The sequence below is a fragment of the Balaenoptera acutorostrata genome, chromosome 3 (genome assembly GCF_949987535.1).
Source record: "Balaenoptera acutorostrata chromosome 3, mBalAcu1.1, whole genome shotgun sequence".
Lineage (NCBI taxonomy): Eukaryota > Metazoa > Chordata > Mammalia > Artiodactyla > Balaenopteridae > Balaenoptera > Balaenoptera acutorostrata.
In genome coordinates, this window is record NC_080066.1 from 136,347,997 (window position 1) to 136,368,601 (window position 20,605).

The 20,605-nt window shown below is 39.6% G+C and overlaps 1 protein-coding gene across 2 annotated transcripts in view; it reads left to right on the plus strand.

Annotated features, from left to right (window-relative positions):
• PELI2 (pellino E3 ubiquitin protein ligase family member 2) overlaps positions 1–20,605 on the plus strand; it is a 209,355-nt gene that overhangs the window by 170,398 nt on the left and 18,352 nt on the right. For both annotated transcript variants that reach the window (XM_057544535.1, XM_057544536.1), the window contains exon 3: positions 10,422–10,523. In XM_057544535.1, the coding sequence (XP_057400518.1) occupies positions 10,422–10,523 (102 nt within the window). The remainder of the gene's footprint in view (positions 1–10,421; positions 10,524–20,605) is intronic.

Sequence of the window (20,605 nt, forward strand, 5' to 3'; positions counted from 1 at the left end):
TTTGGATATCTTGGTATAAAATCGATTTATGTCATTCAGTTTATAGTATCTGGAAGTTTGCCTGCTCATGGCAACAAATTAAGGCTTGCATTTACTGTTGGCTCACTGTAACACATAGTTTATGGTAGATACCTATGTATTTTCTCTCCAGTGCTCTTTAGAAACAAAATATACTTTTTTTTTACCCAGTAAATGCATGATTTATATAAAGTATATTATTTATAAAAGTATATAAATGGAATTACTGAACTGATTTTACTTTTTCAACTTAGTCATTTTGCAAGATACTTCATTTTCATTTATAATTTATATTTATTAGGGTTCATTCTTTCAGTTGGCTTTGTCTCTTGTGGCAAGTAGATCATATGTATGCAGATACTTAAATATTCAGATAAGTAAATGTTAGATGTTGCAGCACAGATTCACACCCATCCCTTAAAGCATTGTCCATTGACTGACTAAATATCTCCTCTTAAAGTTTACCAACTCCTGTTACAGGAGACCACGGTTATGTTTCTCTCTCTCTCTCTCTCTCTTCCCTAGTCTTGTTTGTGTACAGCAAAGAGGTAATCTCATCATTGTTTTAATTTTCACTGAAATACTTAGCATTTCACAAATACATTGCATTTTCTTCCTTTCTTCCTATGCCCCTTCTTGCTCACATCTAGAACCATAAAATGTTCCGAAGCAAATGCACTGCTGTTTTGACGAATGAATTTGTTGGAGGTCAGTTTCTTTATCTCCTACCAGACGAGCGTGGCCCCGCATCCTTCCCCAGGTGACCACGGTGGTCCTTGCCACAGGGTTAGACCCCAAGGTAGTCGGCACTTCGGACATTGGACGTCTGTGTGGGCACTGAGATGGATGGAGTGCCAGAGCGCTAGCTTGCACTAACAGGGCTGTACCCCTTCCTCGTCCTCTCCTGCTTTGGGGGAGCTGCCATGCAGTCACTGTGGGGAGATGTCTTTGAAAAGGGCGCACTTTGAGAGTCACCATTTGAAATAGACCGTCATTGATAGTGACCAGTGCACGCATGTGATTGGTAACGTAACCTGTTCGTGTGTCTAGATGTGTGTCCTAGTCACAGCATTGCTCTGTGGGAAAACTGCACATCATCCCTATTTTCCAAAAGACAGGAGACAAAATAACGGAAAGAGGAGATTGCAGGTTAGGTTAGCTTAATAGGTTTAAAAAGTACAGTGACATAATCTATACAGACTTGGATCTGAACCTGGCACTTGTTCAGCACTTGGTGATAAACTGGGTGGATATAGAAGTAGCTAAAGCATCTTTGTCCTCAGACAGCACTGACCTTCCTGGACCCAGGACCAGCACTCGTACGATGACAAAACTGAGGCACAGAGCATTGAAGTAACTTGCCCAGAGTCCCGCAGCTGGTCATCCGTGGAGCGGGAATCCGGCCTGATCTGTACTCTTAGCCATGCAATATACTGCCTGAATCGAAGGCAGGTTTAAAAAGACAGGAGTTGCTGCCCTCAAGGAGCTTTTCATTCCATCAGTGTAAAGTGGTAAGAATTCCTGGGGGACAGATCTCTGCAAGGTCCATGGACGTGTTCCTGCCCAACTCTCCAGCCACAAGCCTTCAGTGTGTCTTATTCTCCGAACTATATAGGTCATCTCTTGTGACTGGTACCACCGACCAAATCCAGCTTCAGTGTAATTAAGAGGGACTCCAAGTTAGGAACACGTTCTCCTCAAACATTCTCACCCTCTCTGGCATCTGCGTTTGCTGGATTGATTGACCGCGGCTGCCCCAGCACTACGCATGCACTAGGTTCTCTGCCAACGTTTGTCGAATAGCTCAGTGAGCCGATCCCAGACGGGCATGGGAGTGGCCCACTGCCAAGTTCAAAGCCATTGCTTCTAACAAATAGGCTTATCACTTTGATTTATTTATTGTACGAAACACCATTGATTTTGATGAAATCCAAGTTAGCATTTTTCTAACCATTTTTCTAACGGTTCAGGCACCCATTTGAAATATGGCTCCTTGAAAGGAGAGAGTATTTTAAAGAGTAGGTTTATGCAAAATAAATTATGAATTCCTTTAGCCACCTCCTGTCTTTAGAAATAGCACTCATATGTATTTTATACATAAATTGACAAGGACGGCAGAGATCTCATCTTCCTTGTAGCAATTTGAACCAGACTGGTTGAGGATTTATTGCTTAATTTTTTTTTTAATTAATTTATTTTTGGCTGTGTTGGGTCTTCGTTTCTGTGCGAGGGCTTTCTCTAGTTGCGGCAAGTGGGGGCCACTCTTCATCGCGGTGCGCGGGCCTCTCACTATCGCGGCCTCTCTTGTTGCGAAGCACAGGCTCCAGACGCACAGGCTCAGTAGCTGTGGCTCACGGGCCCAGCTGCTCCGCGGCATGTGGGATCTTCCCAGACCAGGGCTCGAACCCGTGTCCCCTGCATTGGCAGGCAGACTCCCAACCACTGCGCCACCAGGGAAGCCCCTATTGCTTAATTATACTTGTCAGCCTGACATAAAAGTCATTAGTTCTGGAAAAACATGTTTTTCATACCAGGATTATCTTTAATTAATACACTCAATATCTAACATATATTTAAAGCTAAACAGAATAGTAATCTCTAAAGCCTGTGGTACGGACCACAAGGAAGTGATGGTAACCCCTTGGGTCAGGAAGCAGTGCTTTAAGTGTAGGTTTGTATTTGAGGAGAGACAATGCCATGTTATACGTTGTTCCCTCTGCTTTGCATACAATGAAATCAGTGCTACCGACATTGAGTCCTTCTGTTGATAAATTATAAAGGTGATAACCAAAGACTCCGGTGAAATGGTTACAGTGGGTGAGTGACTGAACTAGGATCCAAACCCAGGGTCCAGTGTGTGGTTTTTCTCAACATCAGAATCCACTGGCTGTTGATCTCTGCGATGTCCACACATGGTCTTATTCTCCTTTGCTAAAGTACCTGTAAACTTGAAGCTCAGCAGGATAAACTGGGTAGTCGTATTGATAAACCATCTGTCGTGAATATTCCCTTTTGCCCCATGTCCAGGCATGTGCTGGATTGTCAGTGGATATTGCAGCAAGGCGAAGCAACACCAGAGACCTCACAGGGCAGCTGCCAAGCGCCCATATGTGCTGATACCCTCTAGTTCCCAGCCCCGCCCACACTGCCTCAGCATCACAGTGGACACGGGGCTCTGGGTAGTAAAATTATTCATCAGGTATTTCCAATAGGCTACAGAATTCACAGCAAACCTGTTTATCTGCTCATAAGTGCGCACATTTCTGCTCTAAACATAAATACCAGAAGGTGTTTTTGAACGAAGAAGGTTCCATTCCTTGGCCCTTTTCAGTCCTATCCCAAAACAGTTTCCGTTATTAAGTTTTTCCATACCAGTTAACAATGTTGTCCCTATAGCAATCCACCCTGTCATAGAAGGCTTGTATTTATAACCAGAAAGGCTGCCAGAGATCAATGTAGTTGTTTTCCATTTTATCAGGTCCTTTCTGCGGTAATAGTTTTGCATAGTTATTTATTTAAGTTGTACGATGGGCTGAAATATTAACTTACAAATTAGAATTAACAGTTAAAGTGGCTGAAAATAAACTTGCCTAAAACATGCAGAATAATTGGCTGGGGAGCCTGTACTTAATCTACTGTGCCTTATTAAAGAGTGCCGAGTTATGGACATCGTTTAGAAGGCTATTGAGAACACAAGCTCATATTATGTTTCTTGGTGGAACCCAAAAGACAAAGGGGTCTCTGCCTCCATGAGTAGAGTGTACAGGACTTTTCCTAGGATTGTCCCTATCTGATGGGCTGTTAGAGCATCTCTGACTTCTTCCTGAGATGTTTCCCTGGAAACTGAAAGATGGGGTGCGTTGAGCAGCATCAGAGAATGCCACCATATTCAGACACATGATGCAAAACTCTTCAGAGCAGCTCTGTGAAAACTTGAGATTTATCTGGAAAAGTTTCCTTGAACATGTAAGCCACACCAGGTGTCTGGCGCTCTCCTTTGAGAGGCAAAAAGAACATTAATTCTATCTACTCCCAAGGAGAGAAACTACAGAGGGTGCTGCTGTTTTCAAAAACACATTCATTAGATTTAGTCCAATGCTGTGTGGCACAGGAACAGTAACTGTGGTTCTGTAACAGTCAGCATCCTGGACATCTAGACAAGGGCGACTGTCAAACTCTTGAGTAATTTGGTTCTAAGATATAGTAAGAGAAATATGGTGTGGATTTGGAGAAAAGGAATTTCACTTCATTGGAAACTCAGATTCACACACGCACACACATATTACATCCCCTTAAATGAGGCTGGCTCTCATTTAGTAAGGCATGCCCCATTAATGTACATGCTGTGTGTGGTTTGTCAAAGTTGTACATCATAGCTTCCAACACATCTGGTTGTTTTCTTCTCCTGTCTTCCTAGTATCTCTTCTATTCCTGCTCCAAATGTGTAAGGACTAAAAATTGTCCATGTGACATGCTTTGTCACATTTTTGCCTTCTCTGAAAAGGCTTTGAATGCTTTACAGATGCCTTTTATATGTTGATCTATAAATATTAATTTCAAATACTAATACAAAATTTTCTTCTTAGTCATCCGACAACTGAAGATTATCATAGTAAAAATATATATTTGTTCTAACCACAGACAGCCTCTTAATATGCATTCAGGACCTCATGAAAGTGCCGTCAGAAACACAGCCCCTGCTCTCTGTAAAGGCACCATGCTACCTATACCTGTACCATGCCCTGGGGCATAGGTAAGGTGAACACACAAATCACCGTGATGACTTACGTGATAAGTCACACAAGACAGAAAAGATGCTCTGGCACCAATAGACCTTGAAAACGGATTGGTCCAGTTGTCTTTAGTTGTGTAGCTAACTACTGCAACACTTAGTGGCTTAGCAAAACCCATCTGATTTTGTTGATAATTTTGTGGGTCAGGAATTTGGGAAGAGCTCCCACGGCAGTGTCTCTGATCCACGTGGCAAATGTGGGGGCAACTGGCACTGGAGGGTCCATTTCCAAAGTGGCTCCTTCACTCAACGTGTCTGGGTCTTGCTTCTCCGTGGCCTCCCTCTCCCCACATGGCATTTCAGTCTCCAAAGCCCTCCTCGTAGCTTGGGCTTCTTGTAGTGGTGGCCTCCACGTAGTTAGGTGTCTTATATGGCAGCTCAGAACTCCAAGAGCAAGTGTTTGAGGGCAGCAAGGGGAAGCTGCAAGCCTCCAAGTCCCGTCTGTCACTTCTGCTGCATTCTGTTGGTCAAGCAAGTTACTAAGGGCAGCCCAGGGTCAAGGGAAGATGAATTAGATTACACCTAGTAATCTCCAAAGTAGAAAGTTATGTGCTATAAAGGAGCTGGTTGTAAAACTCCTTTGGGGAATAAATCAGTTTTGTAATTACTGGTTGCCCAACAACTACTTTGTATTTGAGGAGAAAAAGTGAAATGTTGCGCATTGTTTATTCTCCTTTGTATTTGATTTGTGCCTTAATGCAGTAAAATCAGTGAGCTTGGCTTTGACTCACGATTAGATTTTAAGTATGACGGTAATAATTAACTGTATCTGGACAACGGTGGCAAGAGAGGGCTGAGAGATGACACGGAGGTTTTGAGTATGAGTGATTGGAATACGGTTACACTATTGACTGAAATAGGAAACCCAGGAGGAGAAAAAGTTTGGACTGAACAATGTAATGATGCTTTACACTGCAGGTAGCAACATACCCAACCAAAAGCACCCTAAAACCCCTCATTTTTCTCACAGAAGTCGTCAGGGGCAGATAGTTTCCGATTTGGTTCAACTCAAAGATGTTGGGGCCCAGTTTGCTTCTCTGAGAGTCTTTTGACCTTCCTTTCCTGTTGCCTGATGGCCACCTCAGCTCCAGATATCCCTTAATCATCATTCGTTTCTTCTATTAACAGAGAAAGGAAAGGATCTTTCTTGATGTCTTCCATTCCAGGAGCTCCACACCAGATTTCTCCTAAGTCCCACCGGTCAGGATTGGGTCACCTTTCCACATGCTAGCTTCAGAGGAGGCTGGGAGAGCTGGTCTTTTCATTTTCAGGCTTTGTCATGGGCAGCCAGCTCAGCTAGCAGGGTGAAGGGCATTAGGTAGGTAACCAACGATGTCTGCCTTGGTGATGAATTCCATTTTCTCTCCCTACACAGTTGATAAAGGCTCACTTAGCAGCCTTATGGAGCTTGAATTAAATGAGCTAACTCATAACTGTAATAAGTTAGTATTTTCTAGAAGCCAGTTAGTTTCTCATCGGGCCTTCTCCCTTTTTTACTTTGTGATTGAACACTAACCCCACAGCTTCTTAATAAAAGATTGTTTTACTTATACTTTTAAAAATTGATTAAAAGCTCTTTGACTTCCTTGAATACATGTACCTACCTCATTATGCATCTTGCAGGATTGCCTTTCTGTATCATTACATATTGTATATCTTTTTAAGTGCCTTATGTATGTACATAGGGGTTTATAAGAGGAAGAAAATTCTGTAGACCTTGTGAACCATGTTTGTTTTAAAGTCTGGAGGCTTGGAGGACTCTGTCAGTTAGCTGAAGTTGAACCAGTTCTAGCTGTTCCCCCGAATGACAGAGAATGGCTCAGCTGAGCCGCGCCAGTGGCACAAGGAGAGTAACCCTAAGAAAGCATCTTCAACTGGGAAGAAAGTGTCCTGGCTCAGAAAGGGCCTTGGTTTGGGCACCTGGGTGGGGCAGTGCTTAACTTCCTAAACCGGATAAAGTTGGAATCTCTCCTTCTCTGGATCTGTAATTTTAAGTGTCTAATTTGTAATTGTCCAATCGTGATATTTTTAACCCCATAAAATTCACGTGTAATAAATTTGAGCTGAGGGTGTCAGTGTTGGTACCGTTGCTGGTGAAAGGTAAGGGAGAGGTTGAGAAGACCCGAGGAAAGAAGCCCCAAGTCTCATCTTGAATCCGGCGCAGTCCATTCACTCATCTGACTTTTCCTTGAATGCCTGCCATGCCCTCACTGCTGGGGGTGGAGACCACCGAAGACCAGACTTGCCTTTGAACACTGGTAGCGATATAAGAGGGAGTCAGCAACCCTGGCTTCTCATCATGGTAGAAAAGCAAATATGGCCAATCAGTATTGTCTGCTGGGCAAGTTGGTTGGGCTGGCTCTCCTTACCATTTTAAGGCGCTCAGTCCCCGTATTTGAACTAGTGTAGTGAAACCACACTATGTTACAGTAGTTGTGTTTTTACTGAATTCTAGTGAGTGCCAAGAGAAGGCCTTACCTACTCTCCTTTCTGATATTTCAGAAATAGATTTCAAAGCAACGTGGTGCCTTGGGGAGATGTTTATTTCCAAAATAACCTGAAATGATCGACTCAAGTCAGTGAATCTGTAATTTACTAGAAGCTGTATTTCCAAGAGCCATATTTTAAATATTAAAATTATTGCTGAAAAGTTGATACTTCTAACCCAAAAGAAGCTTAATGCCTCATATACTTGCCAGATGGAAAGCAAAAATTGAGGTCAAGCTTAAACTCTCCTCTTACCTTCCTCCAAATCCTGCAAATCTGGCCCCACTGTAGACTTTAATGCACAAACAAGATCACGTGAGCCCTAATTCATGGCATCAAAGGGAAGTGGGCGCCTCTCCATTTATTTCTGAGGAGCCCAGTGGCGGCCGGAGGTGGCCTGGGTTTCGACTGCCCCCTTTTGCTCCAAACCCCAGTCCTGGCTTAAATCCCAGTTTTCTGGGGCCAGCTCATCTCCATGCTTCTCCCCCTGCGGGTGCAGACTGTTGGCCTCTTTGCAGGAGGGCCTCCCCTCCCAGCTTAGCACTCACAGAGGGAGACCACCACCGGACGGAAGTGACTTAGGTGGGTCACACCGATTCTGAAGTTCCCCAGCCGTCCTGCCACAGGGGAGTTCATCACCTGCTGCTCAGAGCCCCCTCCACCTTCTGGGACTTGTTTCTCCCTATAGGATCTCTGTTCTCACTTCTCTGTCTTCCCCAAATCCAGAGGTTTCTAAAATGTAGCGCATGGTTAAGATGTTCCTATTCAAGAAGTCTCAGAAAATATGTTTTCTTATCCTTCAAAGTGTTCACCTTTCCTAACTCTGGTGATTCACATTTAAACCACGTTTCAAAAACTGGTGGAAGTTTGAAATTGTAATTTGTCTTTAAATGGGCTCAACATTCAAGGTCACCTGGTTCCGGCATTCAAGGCCTCGGGGTCCCCACGCTTTCTTCCCTGTTGAGGGTGGCTGGGCAGGGGCTGGCCAAGATCTTTGTGCTCCCTTGGCTCTGGGCGGTGCCCAGGTATGGCACTGGGCTCGCTCTCCCTATAAATAGTCTTATTCATGCTTATGATAGTCTGGGCCACAAGAGTAGTTTTAGAATAAAACACTCTAGAAGAATTGGGCAACTTAGGGCCCGTAAAATGCATATTTCCGGGGCTTCCCAGAGTGGCATGGAAGCTACACTAGGTCGTGGGGTGAGCACAGCAGGTCTTCCTGGGGCGTTGATTTCCCAGCAAACTTGTTTAAACATTTAAAATGTTTAAATGTTAAAACTACAGGCATGTTAAGGAGTAGAATACAAAATCTAGACTAATTTCAAGGTAAGATGTTTCAAGCGTGAGAAGCTTCACTTCTAGATTGCTCTCCCAGACATCTCCGGGGGCTCACATAACTCTCTTCCAGTTAAGGCAACCTTGGTGGAAGTTTGAGAAGCACTGTACTTAAGAGGGTACCATCAGACAAAAATGTCTAACTTTTTTAAAGGTGTTCTGTTCTGACACTTGTTAACTCCTTCTTTTGCAGATAATTGGCAAACTACAGACATTCTTATTTTGTGTATTGTGTGTGCCAACAAAGTTGTGTTTGAGTTGGTACACTTGTAAATGGAAAACTTTTAAGTGCAACAGATACTTTTTAAGGAACTGTAAAATAAGTTATTGTACAAATAATCACCCCCCTGGTTATCAGTTTTGTAAGTTTGAGTTTAATAAAATTATTTTTAAGTGGGTTTTTTCACTTAACTATAAAGATAAACAAGCATCCACTTAACTTAAACTGGAAATAATTCATTAATTTGACTTTCAAAAAATGTCACTTCTATCAGTACCACTGAATTTATGTGACTCAGACCAATGAAAATTTAAGATTGTATTTGTTACTGGAGTTGAGTAGTCTAAGAAGTATTTTTTTTTAGCTTCCTTATCATATTAAATGTATAATTATTATTTCTAATACTTGCATTATCTTAATGAAGCATGTACAATAAAACATCATTTCAACCATGAAGTTCCTGTGGGCAGATGATTGAAGAACCATGAGATTAACCAGGCTAACTTCAAAGTTGATTTGGAATGTTGTACTATTTATTACTCTAAGCAATTATATTAGTCAAATATAAATGTTCAGAGTACATTTTCATTTAGGTGCTATATGTATGTCCAGCTACTTCCAAATGCTGTCTTAGTCTTTCTTGGTCTTCATACAGTGTGATCATTCAATAAATGTTTAATAGATAGGCTTATTAAAGTTTTATTTATTATACTTAATGTAAAAGAATGGAAATGAAGATAGGTTAAAGTTGAATGGACAGGGTAATTGAAATAATTTGGAGTATAATTTAAATAAACTTCTTTGTTAGTTTGGAAATTTTAAAGTATGTGACCACAACTTAAAATGGGTTGAAATATATCATTATGGAGGAAATAAGAACAACATCATATTATTGGTTTCTGGGTTCTTTGAAAAAGACTATTAGTTTTAGTCTAGTCTAAAAGTAGAGGCGATAAAACTAACTTAGTTACCTTATTTATTAACTCAATAAATATCTGGGTTAAGCAAGTGCTTATACAAGTTTTAAATAAGATGTAGAACAGAGCATAAGTATGATTATCATTGGCTAAAATAGTACATTATTGTATGGAAGTTTTTATAGAATTTTACTTTTTTTCAATGATTCTTTTACTCTCATAATCTCCATCATGTAGGAAAAATACTATTACAACATGTTCCTGACTTATCTGTTTCAGTGTGAAGTAAATTAAGAAATTTTAAATCATATTAGTCTGAAAATTCTGTCACTGAGTTAAGGTAACATGGAGAAAGTATACGTTTTTCTAGGACTGTGATTAAATCAGGTCTTGGAAACTAGTGAATTAACTTTGATTTGGCTTAAGTAAAATATTGTTCATATTAAGGATGAATATTTGGTAAACCCAGTATTATGACTGCTGGCTCCTCTGTAATTCAGGGCACAGCAGGGACAGGCTCTGACCATTAGGAAAATGCTGGCTTGTGTTGGGTTTTGCTGGTAGAGTGATGTCTCTTAACTACAAACAGAATTGTGGTAAGTTGTTGAAATGAAATTCTAACAAATTTTTATATTTTTTATTTCATCATTAGGCTATCAGCTGCAAAGGTCAACACAGCATATCGTACACTCTGTCAAGGAATCAGACTGTGGTGGTCGAGTACACACATGATAAAGATACGGATATGTTTCAGGTAACATCTTTCTTTTTTCCATGGAAATTTTTAGCACATTTTTCCTTCGATTCTCTATTTTGATATGTAGTCAGAACTTCTAGCACAGTAGTGTTTGGTGATGCCCAAGGGGAAAAAGGTGAGGATAATATTTAAATTGTTCCTATTTGGTTTTCAAAAGACTAAGAAAACACTTAATTCTAAAAATACAGAAAGAAATTATAAAGACTACATTCTCAGATCTCAGTGCAATAAAAAAGAGACTCTAAAAACAAGAACAAACATTTTTAGAGCCAGCTACTTTTAAAAGTTAACATGTTCAAAATAACTTCCTAAATAACACTTGAACCAAAGAGGACATCAAAACTACAATTATAGGCCTTTTAAAAAATAAATGTGGAAACATTTAATAGCATAACTCATGAGATGTGACTGATGTTGTACTCGGAAGAAAATGTTTAAGTGCTTAAACACGTAAAATGTAAAAGCACTTAAAACTTAAAAGCACTTAAAACTTTTAAGTGTTTTTATTATTTGGAAGGAAGGAAGAAACTCAAGGAATTAAACATTGATCAGAAAAAGTTCCTTTTAAAAAATGACAGTAAGAAAGTAGAGGACAGTTTGAGAAGGATGGGTGTTAACTCTTCTCTAAACGTTTGATAGATTTCGCCTGTGAAGCCATCTGGTCCTGGACTTTTGTTTGTTGGGAGTTTTTTAATCAGTTTCAATTTCAGTACTTGTGATTAGTCTGTTCATATTTTCTGTTTTGGAAGGTTGTACTTTTCTAAGAATTTGTCCATTTCTTCCAGGTTGTCCATTTTATTGGCATAGAGTTGCTTGTAGTAGTCTTTTACGATCCTCTGTATTTCTGTGGTGTCCGTTTTAACTTCTTTTTTATTTCTAATTTTACTGATTTGAGCCCTCTCCCTTTTTTTCTTGATGAGTCTGACTAAAGGCTTATCAATTTTGTTTATCTTCTCAAAGAACCACCTTTTAGTTTCATTGGTCTTTGCTATTGTTTTCTTTGTTTCTATTTCATTTATTTCTGCTCTGATCTTTCTTTCTTTCCTTCTACTAACTTTAGGTTTTGTTTGTTCTTCTTTCTCTAGTTGCTTTAGGTGTAAGGTCAGGTTGTTTATTTGAGATTTTTCTTGTTTCCTGAGGTAAGATAGTATTGCTGTAAACTTCCCTCTTAGAACTGCTTTTGCTGCATCCCATAGGTTTTAGATTGTTGTGTTTTCATTGTCATTTGTGTTTAGGTATTTTTTGATTTCCTCTTTGATTTCTTCATTTACCCATTGGCTGTTTAGTAACATGTTGTTTAGCCTCCATGTGTTAGTGTTTTTTACAGTTTTTTTCCTGTAACTGATTTCTAATCTCATAGTGTTGTGATTAGAAAAGATGCCTGATATGATTTCAATTTTCTTAAATTTACTGAGGCTTGATTTGTGACCCAAGATGTGATCTATCCTGGAGAATGTTCCATGTGCACTTGAAAAGAAAGTGTATTCTGCTGCTTTCAGATGGAATGTCCTATAGAAATAAACTGTACTCCAATAAAAATTTTAAAAAAAGAAAGGACAGGCTCAAGAATAGTTTTAGTGGTATATAATTGAAAGTCCAGAAACACATCAAAAGAAAGCAGAAGGAAGGAAATAATAAAGGAAAAAATTATCAATTAATTTAAAAAGAAGGGAATTAATAATATATCCAAGATTTGGTACTTTTTTTTTTAATTGAAGTATAGTTGATTTACAATGTTGTGTTAGGTTCAGGTATACAGCAAAATGATTCAGTTATACATGTATATACACACAGAAGTATATTCTTTTTTCAGATTCTTTTCCATTATAAGTTATTACAAGTTATATACAGTAGGTCTTTGTTGGTTATCTGTTTTATATATAGTAGTGTGTATATGTTAATCCCAAACTCCTATTTTATCCCTCCCCCTGCTTTCCCCTTTGGTAACCACAAGTTTGTTTTCTATGTCTGTGAGTCCGTTCAAGATTTGGTACTTTAAAACAACAGGAAATTAAAATTAAGGCTAATGGAAAAAGCAAACACAGATTCAACCAGGAGGCTTTGCATTTCTATATGGAGAGTTAAATTATTAAATAAATGATGTTGAAACAAATCTCAAAAAAGTATCATAGATACATCAAAAAGGGGAAATAGGGAACTCCCTGGCAATCCGGTGGTTAGGACTTGGCACTTTCACTGCTGGGGCCCAGGTTCAATCCCTGGTCGGGGAAATAAGATCACGCCAGCCACGTGGTGGGGGCAGAAAAAGGAGGGGGGGATAAATAGTTCTGAAAAATAAGAAAACCTGCTCAGCCTCGCTTATAAAACAGAAATGTGAATTCAGATCACACAGAGGTACCATTTTTCACTTTCCAGATTGGCAGAAATCCAAAAGGTTTTGTCAGAGGTGTGGGGAAGCAGATGCTCTCCTACATCCTATAAATTAGTCTGACCTCTATGGGGCAGTGACTTGGAAACACCTATGAAAAATACACAGTGCTTACACTCTGTGACTCAGCTTTTCTCTTTCTAAAGCTCTCCTCTTTCTAGAGATTTACCCCAGAGATACCCCTGCATACATGCAAAATGACATTTTTACAAACTTATTGCTTGCGGTGTGGTTTAATAGTATAAGATTGCAAACAACCTAAATGTCCTTTAGTAGAGGAGCAGTTAAGTAAGCTCAGGTACAGCCATATAGTGGAGGCCTCCAAGGCTGTACAGCAGAACTAGGAAAAACTCACACAGCCTCATACAGTCACAAAAAGAGCTCCAAACATATTTAATGAATTAAAATTAATATGATTAAATATATTGAGGCTTTGATAGTATTATATTCAATTAAGGTTACTTAATGTTGATAAATTAATGTTATTAAACATATTAAATAGCATATTAATTATTAGATAGCAAATTAGTACAGTTAAATGATTTAAATATGCTTATATGCTTGAAAAGTCTCCAAAAGGATAAACAGGACATTACTAATAGAGCAGTGGTTTTTGTGGGGAAGAGAACTGGGCAGGGTGGTATCCAGGGAGGTATTCCATGCTTTTTTATCTTTGAACCTTGTGAATGTGTTAGCTATTTAAAAAACCTGAACAATCCTATATAGATACATAGATGGATACCTAGATGGGTAAGGTGAGTCACAGTCAGAGATACAGGCATAGTTACTTAAGCGCCAGTACATCAAAAGTAACACGTATGATATTTAGACACATTATTAACAGTGGTTTTACTCTTCATGCCATTCCATTTTATAATATTCTAAATGTTTTTTCCTTCTCATTCTCCCAAAGGAAAAGCTCTCCCTAAATAAACATCTGCATATGCTTCCTTGTTGATATTTTTATGGAACTCTGTAACAATTTCTTTCTTTAATACCTTCCAAAGTTATACATCTTGAATATATAAGATTTTTTACTAATGTGTTACATAGGTAGAAGATTCTCAGTACTAAAAACATAAATCCAGAAAATTTTACAGTTGTTGGTAGGACATTTTTTTACCACTTAAAATCAACAGGTTACTGTGGTTGCACATGTTTGTTTCATTACTATTCTTCAGTGACAGAAATGGTGTGTTCTTCACTATTGTACAGTCACATTCTACTCAGATTGTTCACTCTCTTCCTTCTCACCCAATGCAGAATGAATTAAAGATTTAGCTGGATTTTTTCAGCTTCCTGTTAGTTCTTTTTTTTCCCCACTTATTGTGGTAAGAACACTTAACATGAGATCTATCCTCTTGACACATTTTTAAGTGCATGATACAGTATTTAACTATTTTAACTGTTGTACAGCACATCTCTAGAACTTACCCGAATATCTTGTGTAACTGAAACTTTATACCTATTGAACAACATCGCCCATTTCCCTCTCCCCGCAGCCCCTGGCAACCACCATTCTACACTCTGTTTCTGTGAATTTGACTATTTTAGATACCTCATGTACTTGGATTTGTGCTTCTGTGACTGGCTTATTTCACCTAGCATAATGTCCTCTAAATTCATCCATATTATCGCATGTGACAGGATTTCCTTCTTTTTAAGGCTGAACAGTATTCCATTGTATATATATGCTGCTTCCTCTTTCTCCACTCACCCGTTAATAGACACCTCGGTTGTTTCCATATCTTGGCTATTGTGAATAATGCTGCAATGAACATGGGCAGCAGATAGTGCTTCGAGATCTTGATTTCAGTTCTTGTGGATAAATACCCTGAAGTAGGTTTGCTGGGTCACATGGTAGTTTTATTTTTAATTTTTTTTTTTTTGAGGAACCTCCATACTGATTTGAACTTCTAAATGCTTTATGCATACCTCCCATTTCATCACACAGAATATTAAAAGACTCAAGATTTAATAAAATTAATAATTTTTTACTGCTTCATCAAAGCATACATATCCCTCCCCCACCCTTACCCCCTGTGAAATCAGCATTTTTTTAACTGCAAGTGCACAGCAGTGAGGTACACGGTGACCATCAGTATAGTTTGGTGCCACTGCTTTGATTCCCGCTAAAGCACATCATTGTTTTATCACCATCAGAGCAAATGTCAGCATCTTCGTATTTATTATGAAATCATAATATTATGGTTCATATTATGAAACCATGGCTTCATGGACATGGCCCCTTAAAAAGGCCTCAAGGACCCTCAGAGTTTCATGGACCACAATGAGAAATACCAGTTTTTACTATACTAACCTCTTAATTTTATAACTGAGAAATCTGTGTCTTTGAAAGGAAAGGTAACTTAACCTAAGGGCAAAGATGTCATTAGTGGCAGAACTAAAGGTTTAGGTCTCCTGAGTTCTCCATTCTCTACATAGTACCTACTCAGTCTCTTTAAATAAGGCACGATAATTCAACAGGAATTTATAGACGTATGAAGAAAACATAACCCATTTGTTATTTTTACTAAAATAATCTGATTCCTTTTGCAGACTAACTGGACATATTGGAGGATTAATGTCAGATCACTCTTAAGCAGAGTAGAATTAAGCAACTTAGAAGGCCCTGAAAAATCAAGCTTGTTTTAATTTTTTCCTCCTTTTAACAAGTTTACATGTCTAAAACCTACCACTGACAAAAATCACTGAGCAAAAGCACTGCAGCATTCATATTTCTCAGGTATGGACCTTGGTGTTGAGGGCTGCTCATTTTAGCCATTACCCGTTAAAACTATTTGTAGGTTAATTGAGCATTTAAAAGCAGAACATCAGAATGAACCAAAAAAAGGGCCTTGTGCTGCATTTCCCACAATGGAATCAGATAATAGGCTCAGAACTCGGAAGTACCATTGCCTGAGAAAGTCAAACCTAGATCTAAATTTAGGAGATGGGTTAAGACTAACAAAATCTGAGTTAATATAGCCAGAATAAGATCTTAGTAATTATTTTCTAGAATAGGGGTAAATAAAGGAAAGGGAAAAGACCATAGGTATTGAGAAAGTAAAATATAAAGAAGAATATAGTTTAGAAAAGGAATCAAAGGCAAAGACGATTCTGATCTTGGGGGTTTAAGGAAACTGACGAGGTCCTGAAACCAGAGTTAGTGGTCATTTCCCCCTCTGGTTTCTCAGTTTCATATGCTTCAGACCTAAATGCTGCAATGCCTTATGTTTTGGTTTTTTTGGTTTGGGTTTTATTTTGGTTTTTTGTTTTTTTTTTAGTTTATAGTAGTTCTAGATGGTAACATTTCATTAGCATCTATTTAGTTGAGAAAAATGTTAAACAATATTTTAATAATTATTTCCTAAAACATTGTACTTGTGTGTGTTTGTGTGTCTCACAGGCTCACAGGGTTCAAGCTCACTGTCATAATCCTCCATTCATCAGTTTCATTTCTTGAGCACCTACTGTGTCAGATGCTCATCTAGTCACTGGAGATAGACAGCTAAGTCTCCCCTCTCATGGAGCATATATTCTAGAGGAGGCAAAGAGACCACAGATAAGCCAGCACTGCAGCAGTGCCAAGGCCCCAAGGCGGGAGCAGAGCGAAGGAAGAGGGAAGTGATGTGAGATGAACTCGGAGAGGTAGGCAGAGGCCGGGAGAGTAAGGGGCCTTTAGGCCAAGTAAAGACTTTGGGTTTTATTCTAGGAGTTTGGGGGAAACAGTTGGAGGAATTTAAGCAAGGGAGAGAGAAAATCCAATTTATATTTTGTTACGATATCTCCAACTACTGTCTAGAGAAAAATGTAGGAGGCAAGTGTGAAAACAGGGAGACCAGTTTGGAGTCTAAGGCAGTGAAATCCAAGTAAGAGCTGAGGGCAGCTAGAACTAAGGTGGGGAAACGCGCAAGGACTGAAGATGCATTTTGGAGGAAGAGTTGATAGAATTTACACGAGGTTAAATGTGGGTGTGGAGAAAAAATCCAGGGTGATTCCTGGATATTGATTTTTTAGCTTGAGCAAATTGGATGCCACTCACTGACATAGGGAACCTAGGGGTTGAAGAGGATCCAGTGTAACATTTGAAACATGTTACATGTGAGATGCTTATTAGACATCCATGTGGAGATTGGGTGTGCTAGTCTGAAGCTGAGGGAGAGATCAGGGCTTTGGGTCTAAAATGGGATTTGGTGAGGTTACCTGGGGGAGAGAACAGAAGGAGAAGGGAAAGGGGCTGTTGGCCAGCTAGCCTGGAAGGGTTTCATTAACTTAATACCAGGTACGGATATACCAGGACATGTAAGCCCTGGAAACCTCAGCAGGCGGGGTTTCAGTAGAGCCGTGCTGAGAGTTGGAGTGGCTTCAGAGTGGGTCACAGGGATGAGTAAGGAAACAGAGGGTAGTACCTGGTGGCAGGTTTTTCCAGAAGTATTGCCATTAAATGAATCAGAGAAATGGGGCTATAGTTCGAGAGGTGCTCTCAAGCAAAGGCAAACATTTTCAAAGATGAGAGACGAGTCTAGAACGGTGCTATTCAAACTGCTCAGCCAAGCAGTGAAACGTCTGTTAACGGTGCAGGATGAGACAAGTAAGGAAATCGAGAAGGAATGCGTTTGGAAACTTGTAATAGCAGTTTGGCATTCCTGAAACATCCACGCGGATGATCATTTTTCTAATACTCATTTTTGTTATATTTTTAAAAGCTATTAAGTGACAAGTTGAAATTTTAAAAACTAAAAAAAAATGTGTGATAGCTGACAGTGTGATTCAGTAAGAGAGAGAAATTGATCATTCAGGAGAGAGAGAGGGGCCAACTTCAGGAGTAAAATCCTTGGAAAGGGGAGAAGAGTGGGATGCCAAGCACCCAGGGAGAGGTTGGTCATGGAGAGGAGCAGCAGGTGAGAAAATAAGGTTACAGATGCAGGGACGAGGGTAGGATTGGTCCAGGAAAGGTGACGGAGGACCTTTCGGGTGCTTTCACACCATTTTACCTTTGCTGACTTTGACTGACAACCAGGTAAACCCAAACTTTTCTCATATATATACACAACTGAAAGTGCCAAATGATGCTGTATATGTGCATATCAGTCAGCAGCAGGGAGTAAAATTCTCCCCATGGCCACTATGTGAATATCAGATGAAATTCAGATAAATCATGATACAGATAAATAAATAAATAAATAAATAAATTCAGATAAATTCAGATACATCATGGCTGGTCCACATGACTACCCTTAAAATAACGTAGAGTTGATCCAATAGTCAAAAGAAAGGACAGGCTCCAAGTCTTACACATTGGGTGAGTTTTCATTAGGAAAGTGGCTTAGATTTTTTTTTTTCCTGGCAAACGCAGCATGAGGTTTGTGTCCTGAAGTATAGAAATACGCTAACACTCTACAGGTTAGATTTAAGTGAAAGTGAGTTGATAAATATTAAATGACCAGTCAGGTAAGTATCATGTCTTGAAATAATTGATCTTAGCAGTATGTTTCAGTTGGAATAAAATGTCATGTTTTACAGGCAATTTCAGTTGATTCATCAAGACATTAATTTAATACATTGGGATGAAATCAGAATGGCCTTTTTTTTTTTTTTTTTAAAGGATTTTCTTATTTATTTATTTATTTATTTATTTATTTTTGGCTGTGTTGGGTCTTCGGTTCGTGCGAGGGCTTTCTCCAGTTGCGGCAAGCGGGGGCCACTCTTCATCGCGGTGCGGGGACCGCTCTTCATCGCGGTGCGCGGGCCTTTCTCTATCGCGGCCCCTCCCGTCGCGGGGCACAGGCTCCAGACGCGCAGGCTCAGCAATTGTGGCTCACGGGCCCAGCTGCTCCGCGGCACGTGGGATCTTCCCAGACCAGGGCTCGAACCCGCGTCCCCTGCATTAGCAGGCAGATTCTCAACCACTGCGCCACCAGGGAAGCCCCAGAATGGCCTTTCTTGAAGAGAGTAATCCCTATAGACAAGGACTGGTTGTGTGACATCCTGCTGGAGCATGGTTTCAGCTCTGAGCTTTTAACAGAGTTTGAAAAGTCTTTGCCCTCTTCCATGGAGGTGACAGAAATTAAATCATAGCCTGTGTCTTTGTGAGAGCTCTGGGTTTTGCGTGGTGACCAGGCAATTTTAGAGCTTCTCACATTTTACTTCTAAGCTTCATTGGAATCGAGGTCCAGGACAGATTTGTTCCTGAGTTTGGAGTAGTCTCCTGTATACTTTCCTATATTTGTGAAATATTTTGCAGAGTATCTTACTTTTCTAATTAAAAAAAAAAAAAAAAACCTAAAGTGAAATAAATCAAACAGAAAAAGACAGATGTGTAATATCACTCACATGTAGAATCTAAAAAAAAAAATCAAAATCATAAAAACAGAGAGTAGAATGGTAGTTACCAGGGGCTGGAGGGGGTAGGGGGGGGTGGCGCATGGAATTGGGGAGATATTGGTCGAACAGTACAAACTTCTGGCTGTAAGATGAGTAAGTTCTGGGATGTAATATACAGCATGGTGATTGCAGTTAATAATACTGTATTATATACTTGAAAAAGAGAGTAGCTTTAAAAAAAGGCTTAAAAACATTCAGCAGTCTGAATCAGTAGAGCTTCTGGGTTACACATCCAGCTTTTAAATGAATCTAGCCGAGGGAAGATTCTGCAACTTTAAATATTTATTTATTTATTTTTGCTGTGTTGGATCTTCGTTTCTGTGTGAGGGCTTTCTCCAGTTGTGGCAAGCGGGGGCCACTCCTCATCGCGGGGCGTGGGCCTCTCACTATCGCGGCCTCTCTTGTTGCGGAGCACAGGCTCCAGACGCACAGGCTCAGTAGCTGTGGCTCACGGGCTTAGTTGCTCCGCGGCATGTGGGATCTTCCTAGACCAGGGCTCGAACCCGTGTCCCCTGCACTGGCAGGCAGATTCCCAACCACTGTGCCACCAGGCAACTTTAGAAAGATGAATCGTATGATATGATTTTATAATCTAATTCAGGTTTTATGTTGCATTTTTTAACAAGTTACATGTTTTCTAAACCTGTATGTTCAGGCAATATGCATCTATTCAAGGTGATAAGTTTCAGTGAACCCTGTGGTTTAGTTTATTCCAGGCACATTTCAATAGGACAAGAAATTAAGGGTTGTAAAAAACAAGAGAAATAGATATCTGTTGTCTGTTGGTTTAACAGAGATAGTCTATGCATGAAAATGTATATGTGAGATTTACAAAAGAAATTTAATATTGTTCCAAAGCAAGCAGACCTAAGTGATGCAAGATATATACATTTTGTTATATTTATTTCACCTTTATTCATTTGGACAAAAAGAGTATTACATTGCTTATGTTTTAGATAGAATTTTGAGATCAGGATAAAGATACCTGGGAAATTGACTTTGGAGGCCTTATATGTACACACTGGGGGTTCTGCGTGTTCCTTCCATTGACAACTTCAGAATCAAAGTCACTGTTGTTAGGAGAGAAGATTAATACCATATTTAACAAGAAATGATTTGTTTACATATAAATTTTTAGTTTAAGATGTATCTTTGGCATATATAACATTTATCACTGTTTCCTGGTTAGAGATTCATAGAACATCATTACATAGACGGTTTAATGTTTTGTCGTGAGGATTTCCTTACCTGTAAACAAATACTTCCCAGTTCACAGGACACAGCAGTGCCTGTCTTATTTGGA